This window comes from Musa acuminata, chromosome BXJ1-4 (assembly GCF_036884655.1).
Source record: "Musa acuminata AAA Group cultivar baxijiao chromosome BXJ1-4, Cavendish_Baxijiao_AAA, whole genome shotgun sequence".
Lineage (NCBI taxonomy): Eukaryota > Viridiplantae > Streptophyta > Magnoliopsida > Zingiberales > Musaceae > Musa > Musa acuminata.
This window is the reverse complement of record NC_088330.1, coordinates 31,281,275-31,295,100: the sequence shown is the minus strand read 5'-3', so window position 1 is coordinate 31,295,100 and position 13,826 is coordinate 31,281,275. Positions and strand designations below refer to the sequence as shown.

General features: G+C 38.8%; 3 protein-coding genes across 3 annotated transcripts; all 3 read left to right on the top strand.

Moving 5' to 3' along the window:
• Positions 1–1,395: 1,395 nt before the first annotated feature.
• On the top strand, positions 1,396–2,597 carry LOC135672144 (probable leucine-rich repeat receptor-like protein kinase At1g35710). The gene is made up of 2 exons (XM_065180598.1): positions 1,396–2,425; positions 2,482–2,597. Exons 1-2 carry the CDS (start codon positions 1,396–1,398, stop codon positions 2,595–2,597), a joined length of 1,146 nt encoding a protein of 381 aa, XP_065036670.1.
• Positions 2,598–2,686: 89 nt separating this feature from the next.
• Positions 2,687–4,642, top strand: LOC135672143 (MDIS1-interacting receptor like kinase 2-like). The gene is made up of 2 exons (XM_065180596.1): positions 2,687–4,120; positions 4,293–4,642. The coding sequence occupies exons 1-2, from the start codon at positions 2,923–2,925 to the stop codon at positions 4,640–4,642; spliced, it is 1,548 nt and encodes a 515-aa protein (XP_065036668.1). The 5' UTR covers positions 2,687–2,922.
• A 4,423-nt stretch (positions 4,643–9,065) lies between these two features.
• Positions 9,066–13,267, top strand: LOC135652757 (MDIS1-interacting receptor like kinase 2-like). The gene is made up of 2 exons (XM_065173980.1): positions 9,066–12,158; positions 12,390–13,267. The coding sequence occupies exons 1-2, from the start codon at positions 9,359–9,361 to the stop codon at positions 12,749–12,751; spliced, it is 3,162 nt and encodes a 1,053-aa protein (XP_065030052.1). The 5' UTR covers positions 9,066–9,358; the 3' UTR covers positions 12,752–13,267.
• The last annotated feature ends 559 nt before the right edge of the window (positions 13,268–13,826 follow it).

Genomic DNA, 13,826 nt, shown 5'->3' with positions numbered 1-13,826 from the left:
TACCACTATAATTAATAGATTTAGGGACAAAGGAATATGAGAAAATATCTGTAATTTCTCATTGACCGGTTCACGTGATTATAGGGAAATGAGAAAATATTTATATTTTTTTAATAATTTTACGTATCTACACATTTATGTATCATCTATATATTATGTATATAGTTCCTATAATGTCTTATCTATTTATAGGTGAGAGTAGAGAAAATTATGATAAGTAATTAGGAGAGTATATCCTATCAAGATCATCTCATAAGGAATTTTATCGTAATTAGACTTCCTTTCTATTAGTTAATAATCATAATTAGAATCTAATTATATCCATAATATATCTTATCAAATTAGATATGATAATATAATCTAACATTCTTTCGCTTAGCCCATTAATTGATAAGATACAAAATAATTTAAAATAAAAAATAAATAAAAATAAAATTTATTTAAAAATAATTTTATCTAATTGGATTTTGAATTTTGAAAATAATTTTATCTAATTGGATTTTGAATTTTGAAAATAATTTATACACATACAAATTAAAAAAAGTCAATAAATATAATAATAATATATTAAGTATGATTAGCAATATGAATCATACCGATTATACATTATCAATATTATGCTTCGTATCATAATAATATTATTTTTTTAATATAATTTAAAATGATCTTTATAATTGATCTAAGATAGTTCTATCATTATATTTAATCATAATATATACACATAAATACAAATAAATAAAATATAATTAAGTAACAGCCATCTTAATTCGTACGGCGACAAAACTAATTCTTTTCGTTGAAAGATTTGTATACCTAGGATGTGGTCAAGTCAATGGTGTCAAACCTCAAGAGAAATAGAATCATCAACCATTAAATGTTCTTGGAATATTTCTCTACTGGACAGGCGCACAAGTCAATCATCCAACAGTGAGGTGGCACAACATTAAATGTCGACAGCAAAACGAAGACTTCAACTGATGATCATAGGCACTAACAAGAGACTGGATTCACCAAAGAAAAAATGGCTATTTCCGATCACTCGTATTTTTTTCCTTCGAAATACACAAATATTTCCACATTATACAACCACATTTATTTTCCTTTATTTTATTTTCTATTGAATCTATAAACTAAGTCTATACAACCACAATTATCCAATTGGTGCTTCATTTTTTTTTCCCTTTTCTATTGACTCTGTAAACTAAGTCTCACTCTAAGAACATTGGATGAGGACAGTAAAAGCCTACTAGGCAACGTGCATAACACGATATTGTTGGATGTAAATGTAAAGACATTATTTTCACAGGGGAGTATCGCCTATAAAAGTTCCCTCATCTCTTTGCCCAAACCCACGACAAAAAGTTCTGCAATCCTTTCTTAAGCTATATTACGATCATGGCATGTCAACTACGCAGAAGTTCTCTCTCCACCACACTACTCCTACTAGTATTTCTCTCTCCTTTTGTTGTTCTTGTAAGAGCAGCTTCCGTGCTGGGGTTCCAAGGGAGAGCTCTACTCCATTGGAAGTCCACACTCCGAAGTCCGCAGTTGCTCGCGTCCTGGAACGTCGACTCCAGTCCATGCAATTGGACTGGGGTTGCATGCAACATCGCACGCAATGGGCGCTTGGTCATCTCCGAGATACAGCTGCCAAATATGAGCTTAGCGGGGCCACTCGATGCTCTTAATTTCTCGGCGTTCCGATCGCTTGCCAATCTCAACCTCAGCTACAACCAGCTGAACGGGAACATTCCCCCTACCATTTCGGCTCTCTCCAACCTCGTATCTCTTGATCTGGCTGCTAACAGGTTCACAGGCAGAATTCCTGTCGAGATTGGTTCCGTGAGGGCGCTTCAGTTCCTAAATCTTAGCCAGAATCAGATAAGTGGTCCTATACCTCCGTCTCTGAGCAACCTTAGTAGGCTTACAGACATGCAACTAGAAAAAAATATGATTACGGATGTCATCCCTGAGGAGTTGGGGAGACTTAGAAAGTTGACCATCCTTGATCTCTGGGCAAACCAACTCAATGGTTCCATCCCTCCTAGTTTAGGAAACTTGACAAACCTCTACATGTTGGAACTCGCTCAAAATCAATTAACGGGATTCATTCCTAGAGAACTAGGACACCTAATAAACCTGGTGCACTTCTCGCTCTCTAATAATAGCCTAACAGGTCCCATCCCTTCATCGGTGGGAAATCAGAGCAAGTTGGAGATCCTTTACCTTTGGATGAATGAATTGTCAGGTTCTATGCCTCCAGAAATTGGAAAGCTGCACCAACTCACTAACTTGTCTCTCGAAGTGAACAAACTCTCAGGCCAAATCCCACCATCAATTGGTATCTCAAGGAACCTCATCGATCTACGCTTATCCTATAACCATTTGTCTGGTCCTTTGCCTCCGGAGATGAACAACATTACAGGTCTGGCTATTCTTCTATTGAAAGATAATGACTTTTCTGGTTATTTGCCTCCAGAGATATGCAAAGGAGGAGCCCTACGGATCCTAATGCTGAGCAACAACAGCTTCCAAGGTCCCATTCCCGCAACATTGAAGAATTGTACGAGCCTAAAGAATGTTCGTCTGCATCATAATCAACTGACCGGGGATGTATCTGAACGCCTTGGGGCATATCCCAATCTTTTGTATTTGGATTTAAGCTTCAATAGATTGTCTGGTACAATCTCATCAGATTGGGGAAGATGGCACAATCTGACGTTCCTAGGAATCTCAAATAACAATATCACCGGAGTTGTACCATCAGAACTTGGACAGCTATCAAAGCTGGAAGAACTGGACCTTTCTTCAAACTACTTCCAAGGAGAGATCCCAAGGAGCTTGGGCAACCTGGCTCATCTTTATAACTTCAACCTGAGCAACAATCAACTCATTGGAGAGATACCAGCAGAGCTGGGAAGGATGTCCAACCTTGAACTTCTTGATCTGTCGAGAAACGGCTTGATAGGTAGGATACCATATCAGATAGGAAATTGCATGAAACTCCATTTGCTGAAGCTTAACAACAACAACCTCAGCGGAAGCATTCCTTTTGAGATAGGCAATCTGGTGTACCTTCAAGACGCACTCGACATCAGCCATAACTCTTTGACAGGGGAGATACCAACGCAATTCGGTAAATTGTTGATGTTGCAAAATTTGAATCTATCACACAATGGCTTGACGGGTAATCTTCCATCAACTTTTAGGGATATGCGTAGCATGTTCATCATCGATGTCTCATACAATGAATTGGAGGGTCCAGTTCCCGATAACAAGCATTTCCAGGAAGCTCCAGTAGAGTGGTTTGTCCACAACAAAGGTTTGTGTGGGGTTGTCAAAGGTTTGCCTCCATGTGCTTCATCTACTGCAAATGAACACCACGGAAGTAAGCACCACACAGTCATTATCTTATCTATTGTTGCATCTATGGTCGTCTTACTTCTCTTGCTTCTGTTCGTCGGAATTGCTTTGCGATTCCTGAAGAGGAAGAAACACAGAGTGCAAGCTGTCAATAATCCCATCAAACAGGGTACATTCTCTGTATTGAATTTTGATGGAAAAGTTGCATACAAGGATATCATCGAAGCAACAGAAGATTTCGATGAGAAGTACTTGATCGGAACCGGTGCATATGGCAGTGTTTATAGAGCAGAATTATCAAGTGGAGAGGTGCTAGCAGTGAAGAAAATTCACCTGTCCGAACACGAGAACACGGTGGACGAGCAACCCTTTCAGAATGAGATAGAAACTCTTACTCGAATCCGACATCGCAATATTGTCAAACTTTACGGATTCTGCTCCTCTCCTCACCACAAGTTTCTCGTGTACGAGTACGTGGAGAGAGGGAGTTTGGGATCCGTCCTCAGAATCGAAGCAGCAGCAGCAGAATTAGACTGGGTGAAGAGGGTGAATATTGTCAAAGATGTGGCTCGTGCTCTCTCCTACATGCATCATGATTGTGTTCCACCTATCGTTCATCGAGATGTAACCAGCAACAATATTCTACTGGATTCAGAATTCAAGGCTTGTGTTTCTGACTTCGGCATTGCTCGACTCCTGAATCCAGATACCTCAAACTGGAGCATGCTTGCCGGCACGCATGGTTACTTGGCACCAGGTAACATTTTGATTAATATTTTGTAACTCCATACGAAGATTTCTTGACATGTTATGGTATTTTAGAATCGTAGATTGTTGTTTCAGTAAAAGTGCAAATGCGATGTTCTTGTCTAATTAGAGGACATACTTCTGTATCAAGTAAGTTTGATCATCGATCTTCTTGTCTGTAGAGCTCGCTTATACAATGAGACTGACCACCAAATGCGATGTGTATAGTTTTGGGGTGATCACATTCGAGTTGCTAGTGGGAACTTACCCAGGAGATATCATTTCTACCCTATCATCTTCCTCCGGCCAAAGCCTGTTTGTGAAAGATATATTAGACCAGCGTGTATCACTTCCGGTTGACCAAGTTGCAGATGAAGTAGCTGCAGCTTTAACATTGGCGATCCATTGCGTTGACATCAACCCAGAAACTCGCCCGACGATGAAGCAGATCTTTGAAAAGTTATCGGCGCAGCCGAGCCCGGCATCTCTCCATGCATTGAAGTTTTCTGATTTGATGACTCGAGAATTATGATCAACCAAGTGGACTTCGCTTCCATGAGTTGCATCTTTTATTGGCCATTGAAATGTTTGATCTGTGTGTAGTACATGGTTTCCTTGTCAAGTTTCTGTTGCTGGTAAAGTTCTTTGAGCGTTATATATGTTATTTGCTGTAATGAAATTTGATATATATATATGTTTATTGTGATATTAATGTATGTTCATATCTTTGTTGTGAATACTATGATGTGTATATATTTATTGTTGTATGCATTACTGTTGTGAATATTGTTATGTTTACTATCAGGAATACTTATATATGTTTATTGTGATGTGATTGAGTGTTGAGAATATTGTTCATATCATGTATAGTTGTTGTGAAAGTTGGATGATTTCTTTGGTGTGTTCCTATGATGTGTACTAATGTGTATGCATATTTGTATCACTAATTACATGTTGTTGTGATCTTAGTAATGTTATGCCTAAGATCATGATGTTTACTATAATGTATATGTGTGTTCCTATCGTATCTAATTGTATGTTATTATTATGAAATTTGAATTATAGATATATATATATATAGCGGAAGAATTTGTTGAACTTAACAAGATAAATTTGACTTGACTTGAAATGTGCCCTTATATAAGTTTTTCTTTCTCTAAATGTTACATGAATTAATATGATTGACTTGACTTTGAGTTGTCGTATTATAAAAGTTTTATTATAAGGTTGGGTTGACATGACTTGACTTGGGATGTCCTATTATAAAAGTTTTATTAAATAGTTAACTTGAATGGTTGACTTGACTTGACTTACTCGAAAGATAGTTTGTCTGTGAAGGTTAAAAATAATGCAAAATAACATCAATTAGAGAAAAGAGTATGATGAATTCTTGAATTTTTTTTTATTTTTTTTGGATTTTCTCAATAGCTATTACTTTTTTATATTTTACAAAGAGTATCCTATTTATCATAATCCTTGTAATATTCTTCTGACAAGATAATTAGAGCAATACTTAATTATATCATATGAATCGATCCATAGGTAAATGATTGAATTCCTAAATTTCAGTACTGTTAAAACTAAAGTGTTTTGAAAAGTTTATTAAAAAATACTATAACTGATATATAAGTCTTTATATTTGATTGCTCTTGTTCATAAACTAATAAAAATATTTATTTAAAATCATATTTTTTATTTGAATGATTTCATTTATATGTACTACTATTTTATGGTTGTTCTTGTTATTTTCTTTCTACTTCTTCTAAAGTTGTCCGAATTATAATTTTTCTAAACATGAAGTTTTTTCTAAAAAAAATTAATTAACAAAATGCATGGGTAAAAAAGTCACTCCAAAGATCAAAGGTAATAAGCAAAAAAAAGATGCAAGGGCCACTCCCTTCTTCAAAAAATTATAGATAGATATATTCTAGCATGAATTGCTAATCAGTTGATATGATAAATATGTGATAAAATAAGAGCCAATAAGGCTCCTAGAATCAGTTTTAACATGAATACGATTGGCACCATCTAGCAAAACTTTACATACGCTATCATGAATGAAAATTGCTACCAAGAAGAGAACCCTCTAATCCTTTAAATTTTTTTAATGAAAATTGCTACCAAGAAGAGAACCCTCTAATCCTTTAAATTTTTTTAATCAAAAAATTATGCATCACTAGTATCGAGATATAAAATGAAATAAGTGCCTTCATCTTTATTTTTTTATTTAAGGAACATCATATTTAAATTTAAGCCACTCAGATTATAGTCTCGACTAAGAAATCTCTAAGTGAGATCTTCTCCTAAAACTCTCGGTTTGAAGATCTAGTTATTTTTAACCCTCCAAAACCACCAAAGGATATAATCAAGGCTCTTAAAGTAGAGGAGGCTTTAGAGTCAACATCTGACCCTTCATAGAGCCATATATCGCCATGCTTAGTATCAAAGGAAGAAAAGATCCAAAGTTGGGTTTCAAAGGATTTTCATAACGTAACTATTATATGGTAAAAGAAGAAGAGATGATATTGAAAGTCTCATTGGTATTGAGCAGAAATGACATGAATTAGAGGTAGAAAAATCAAATTTAACAAATCTAGGGTGACAGTGGTGTAACAATTTGTAAGAAAAAATTTTGATCTAGTAAACTAGAAGCTTTCTTAATTGACACCACTAATCCCGGGGAGATTGGTCCAAGTCGAGAAGTAATAAGCAGACTAGAGGATGATAAACCTTTGTTATTTAGGTTTCAAAATTAAAAATCATCATTATGTGACAAGTCTAGAGGATGATAATTGTCCCAAGCTTGGTTACCATGGTGCCCTCTTATGATATCCCTTAGACTTTCAATATAAGGTTGGCTCCTTGAAACTATCTTCCATTGGTGCTTCCTTAGCACTCTCTATTATCATTGCCACCTCGAGCCACATGTCTCTTACCACCACTACTTCCAATCACATGAGGAGGGCTTCCTATAAATCCTCTCTTTCCTCTCCTCGTTCCATCTTTTTAAATCACCTGAAACCTTGATTCACATTCACTCTTGCTCCTATCCCTCCTTCAAGGATCGATAGATAAGGTCAAGTCGATCATTGATTCCATGTCATGAGATCCGCTTAACTTTGTTGCAAGAGATGATACTGTCTTGGCTAAAGAGGTTGTGGTGGGTGCTTAGATCGGACACACTTCTTCCAATGACTACACAACAATAAGAGAGAAGGTTAAATTTATGGTGGTGCTGGACGCGGTTATACGAAGAAAGCTCTAGTTGCTTTTTCTTTAGGAGACCTTGAAGTAGGGAATATTCTTTCCTCCTCTACCCCTTCTTCTCTTACTACCTCTGCATATCTTTAGTTGGAACTATAAAGGTCTTCGGAGAGACATGTTTGACATTATCTTTCACATTTATCTAGATCGAACTCTCTAGATTTAATAGGAAATAAACTTGTTTGCGTCCCGTGCTCAGCTAACTATCATTTTTTTGGGAAGATGATAGAGCTCCTTTGCTATCTCTTCGATGGGTTTTACTAGCTAACTCCTCTAAAAAATAGATTGTATCAACATATAGATTCTATCTTCTCGTAAGCATTTTATACATGTCATTTTTCAATTCAAAAACTCTTCTTTGTGGCTTCTCTCAATTATATATGCATGTGTTTCTTTGTTGGAAAAGTAAACTTATATTGAGCACTTTGTACTTGATAGATTTTGATGATTTTTTATGGCTTCTTCTGGGAGATTTCATTTGTATTTTCTTGCCTTAAGACAAATATGAAGGTCATCATATCTCTTGCTATTTCTCTGTTTAAACTTTATATGATTTTTAGAAAATGTGAGACTTAAGGATCTTAGTTTCTCTGGCCCAAAATAAATATCATGTAACAATTGGGAGGGTCCCTTAGTTTGCTTTAGATCATTGCTCCATTTTTGTTTTCATCTCTCCTTTACACAAACCTACTAACAAGCTGTTTTACTTCCAGAATTTTTGGGTTGAACATCCTAAGTCCCATGATCTTATTTCTAGATCTTGGTCTCGCTCTTCCTGATTCACTTCCCCTCTAACAAATATCTCAAATAATCTTGATAGACTCAAGGATTCAAGACCTTCTTGCATCCACTCAAGCTGATACTCTCTTAAACAATGTGATTTTGCTCTTAAGCACTTATTTGTCTTCGTAACAAATATAATGCCCTCCTTCGCCACGTTAATCTTAGATGGTGGTCTCACACCAAGGTTAAATGGATTAATGATGGGGACCTCAACACTAAATACTACCATGCCCGGGTTGCCATTCGCAGCCATCAAAACCAAATTAAGCACCTTTAATGTCCAAAACCAAATTGTCCCAGACCAACACATCATGCATGTCCCTTGCCTTTGTCTCATTCTATTATGACTTTGGGAAGTAGGATCCTTATCCTTTGAAGCCTAACATATGGCCTAGTCTCATTGGTTGAGGTATTCTTCATAATGCCCATCGTTCAAATCTGGAATACTCTATCCTCCATTTGCCTCGATAAATCTCCTGGCTCTGATGGTTTCACTATCAAGTTCCGAATCCACTGTGGATCAACCAAATCGAATCAGGATCCAACTCATTTAAAATGAACCATTGGATAGGTTTCGCACCTCCTCTCTACCCAACCTGATGTCGGAAGCTATGAAATCATATATCTCTTTATGCATTAATAAATGACAATAGTTTTAACTGCACATTTGATTTATAGAAAGTCGACGTCTCAAATGGGATTCCGAATCTTGATCATTTGGCCGCACCTGCAGAAAATTAATCATCAGCAAAACTCTTCTTATTTTAATGTCACAAAAGCTATTCTTCTTTAACATTATAAAATGACTCCCAGTTGGCAGAAGGAATATGCTGAACTTGATAAGATCAGCTGACTTGACTCAGAAATCTACTGCTACAAAGTTTTTCTTGTGCTTCTTCTTATATGACATTGATTTCTCCAAGTAATAATATGAGTCCACTTTATGCTTTAACAAATGAAAAGTGATCAGTGGTGATGATCGAAAGGAATGGTTCTTAACCTTCCACCAAACTTTGCGGAGGGGACAGTATGAGAACGGGTGATACCATCCAGCTTTAGCCCCGCTGGTGAGGATGCTCGAGACTCAAATGTGTCCCACTCGGTTCCCGATAGTTCACATCCATCTCATACATTTTATATAAGGGGGCCCTTTGTTTGCTCGCAGTACAACATCCTCCCCCAGATTAGCTACACTGCAGTTATGGCATCCCAGCTGCACAACTGGCGGCTCCTCTCCACCACTCTCCTCCTCCTGCTGCTGCTCTCTCTTCATCTTGTCTCGGTGACAGCTTCACTCGGGTCACAAGCGAGAACCCTACTCCACTGGAAGTCCACCCTTCACGGCCAGCAATTCCTTGAATCCTGGAATCTCAGCTCTAATCCGTGCAATTGGACTGGAGTTACGTGCAACCTTACGCACAGAGGACGCCCTGTCATCACCGACATGTCCCTGCCGAACATGAGCTTAGAAGGGCCACTCGATGCTCTCAACTTCTCAACGCTGAGATCACTCGTCGGTCTCAACCTCTCCTACAACCAGCTCGACGGCGTCATTCCTCCGACCATCTCGGCTCTCTCCAACCTTGTATATCTTGATCTCATAGGCAACCGGTTCACGGGCAAACTCCCGGTCGAAATAGGCTCCATGAAGGCGCTCCAGTTCCTATATCTCAATAAGAATCAGTTAAGTGGTTGTGTCCCTCCATCCTTGGGCAATCTTACCGGGCTTCTGCACTTGCACCTGCGAGATAATCAACTTACAGGTTTCATACCTCAGGAGCTTGGAAGACTTCAGAAGTTGATGCATCTTACACTTGGGAAGAACCAACTATCTGGCTTCATCCCTCCCAGTTTAGGGAACTTGACGAACCTATACCAGTTGTCTCTCTATCAAAATCATCTCTCGGGATTCATCCCCAGAGAATTGGGAAATCTATTAAACCTTGTGCAACTTGGGCTCTTCAATAATAGTCTAACAGGTCATATCCCTTTCTTTATGGGAAGAAATCAAACTAAATTAGAGAAACTTTATCTTGGGGTTAATGAATTGTCAGGCTTTATCCCTCCGGAAATAGGAAATCTAAATGAGTTAACCCAACTTTTTCTGCCCGACAACCAAATCTCCGGGCCGATACCATCCACTTTCGGAAACCTGACCCAGCTCATGGGTATGGATCTCCATGACAACCAGCTTTTCGGTTCAATCCCTCCATCCCTCGGTAACTTAAGGAACCTCACTGACCTAAGCTTGTTCAATAATCGGTTGTCTGGTCGATTGCCTGCCGAGTTAAACAACATCACAGGTTTGACATCGCTTCTTTTGTCAGACAACTTCTTCTCCGGTGACTTGCCTTCAAACATATGCAAAGGAAGAACCCTACAGTATCTCTCACTGAGCAACAACAGCTTCAGAGGTCAACTTCCCGGGACCTTAAAGAACTGTACGGGATTGATCAGAGTCCGTCTCGAGCAAAACCAACTCACCGGGGATATATCACAACTTCTTGGAGTGTATCCACATCTTTCTTATATGGATTTAAGATTCAATAGGCTGTCAGGTGCACTCCCACCGGACTGGGGAAGATGGGACAATCTCACATTCCTGGCAATCTCAAATAACAACATCACCGGAGCCATTCCACCAGAATTCGGCAATCTAAAAGAACTACGAGAACTGGACCTTTCTTCCAACTACATACAGGGGGAGATTCCAAAGAGCTTGGGCAGGTTACCTCATCTCTACAAGCTGAACCTGAGCTGCAATCGACTCGGCGGAGAGGTACGAATAGAGTTTGGAAGGATGCCCGACCTTGAAATCCTTGATCTATCAGTTAACAGCTTGACAGGAAGAATACCGTCTCAAATAGGCATTTGTCTCAAGCTCCGCTCCCTGAAGCTTAATGGCAACAAGTTCGGCGGAGGAATTCCTGCAGAGATCAGCAGCCTGGAGTACCTTCAAGACGCATTGGACATCAGCCACAACTCACTAACGGGTGAGATACCCTCACAGTTCAGCAAATTTACGATGCTGCAAATTCTGAATCTTTCACATAATAATTTGTCCGGTGGTCTTCCATCTTCACTAAGTGCTATGATCAGCTTATTAATCATTGACGTATCATATAATGAATTGGAGGGGGCTGTGCCTGAGAGCCCAGTCTTCCGGAAAGCTCCGGCGAAGTGGTTTGTCCACAACAAAGGTTTGTGTGGGGTCGTCAAAGGCCTGCCTCCATGTCTTTCTTATACTGCAAGGAAAGATGATGGAAGCAAGCACCACAGAGCAATTATCTCAGCTATCATTGCTTCCGTGGTCGTCTTATTCATCTTACTTGTTTTTCTGGGAGCGTTTTCACTGTTCCAGAAGACCAAGAAACATTCCATGCCTTCCGAAAATAATGGCAACAAAGAAGGCATGACATTCTGTGTATTTAACTTTGATGGAAGATATGCATACAAGGATATCGTTGCAGCCACGGAGGATTTTAATGAAAAATACTGTATCGGAAGTGGTGCATATGGCAGCGTTTACAGAGCAGAATTAGCAAGCGGGCAGATGCTAGCAGTGAAGAAAATTCATCTGCAGGAAGACGAAACTACATCGAATGAGCAATCCTTTCAAAACGAGATACATACTCTTACTCAAATTCGACATCGAAATATCGTCAAGCTCTACGGATTCTGCTCCTCTGCTCGACACAAGTTTCTGGTGTACGAGTACATGGAGAGAGGAAGTTTGGGATCCCTCCTCAGAAGCGAAGCAGCAGCTGCCGAACTGGACTGGGTGAAGAGGGTGAACATTGTCAAAGATGTGGCTCGTGCTCTGTCCTACATGCATCATGATTGCGATCAGCCCATTGTTCATCGAGATATAACCACCAACAATATTCTGCTCGATTCAGAACTCAAGGCTTGTGTTTCTGACTTCGGTATTGCTCGACTCCTGAAGCCAGATTCATCAAATTGGAGCATGCTTGCCGGCACATATGGTTACTTGGCACCGGGTAAGTTTCTCCCCCGACGTCATATAGTAATACATTTTTTGCAAGTTAAAAGTCCATCAGCTTGTAGCTCATTTACATGAATTATTCATCAATCTAGAAATAGAAAACAGCAGTCGATTTACTGTACACGTAGTTATTCATCAATCAAGGCGCAAAGTAGCCTAACATAGCTGTCTTTTGGAGATCCTTCTACGATATAAGGTTTCCTCAGTTATCGGTTATTGTTTGCAGAGCTTGCTTATGAGATGAGAGTGACCACCAAATGCGATGTTTACAGTTTCGGAGTGGTCACGCTTGAGTTGCTAATAGGAGGACATGGGGAAGGACTCGTTTCCGTTCTGTCATTGCCTTCGTCGCCGAAAAACACGCTTGTGAAATATGTATTAGACCAGCGTCCATCACTCCCTACGACGGAGGTTGCAGACGAGGTAGCTGCAGTTTTGAGGTTGGCACTTTGCTGCGTGGAACATGACCCAGAGTCACGCCCAACAATGAAGCAGGTCTTTGGAACCCTATCGACTGTCAACACACTGCCGAGTCTCCCTTCTCTCGATGTGCTCAAGCTTTCTGACTTGATGAATGCTAAAATATGATCGACTATATGGACTCCCGTTCTCCGGCTGTGCCACCAAGTCAACAAGTCGGCTAAAGTAGGGGTTGTTGTTCACATCATATGACCATGCCTTTTTTGTAGTATGAAGCTGATGCTGTAGCGGAGGGCATGTGGTAAAGACCTGCCCATTCTGTAGTGATTAATTTCAATTCGCAGAAACAGGCTGACAGATTGAGAAAGTACTGAAGGTGTTTAATGGGTAAACGCATGCGACGACCAACATGATGCTGTGTGGCATAAAGAGCTTCCTAAAGATAATTTGCTCGACTTGAATTGACTTCACTCTCAGAGGTCCCATCTTACCTTTTGTGAAGCTGTAAAGCAGACAATGACTGCTTACAAGGCAAGGAGTCATCAGAGGAGGGAAAGAAATGTGAGATGAATTGTATGGTTGTGAAATCACTCCAACAAATCTAGTGACATGCAGTCATACACGTCCTTTTCTTCTTTCAATAAAGAAACGAGTATGTGTGTAACGTACCTTTTTTTCGTTGAATACGAAGCGGGTTCAACAGAAGAGTTTACTAAATCCAAGAAACTCGAATTGATAAGTATCGTGACACCCGTTGTTGGTCTATTGATTAAAGATATGATTCAAATTATATGATATGACACGACTTACTAGAGAGGAACTACATATCACACAAGTCAAGTGTAGACAAACCTCCTTTACAGGTAGGAGAAAGGAGATGAATCAAAAGGATAATCTCACATCACAGAATTGAAAAAATCAGATTGGTTTGATCTATAATTTAAAAGTTTAATTTTTTAGGTTAAATTGATGTATATTAATTTTGATTAGTTTAACTGAAACTCATCAATAATAGACTTTTTAATGATATTAGAACTAGTGTAACAACTTCTGAAAAATCAAGGATGGTACAATGTTACAATCATATAGAATATTTTTCATACAAATCAATCAATAATCAATTCACTCCTATGATATTCATAATCTGTTTAATATATTAATTACATTAAGAATGGATTCGTCACGCTTCTATTATACATCTGACAATTAAAAGATAATCATATGAGCAAATAGACAGGAAGCT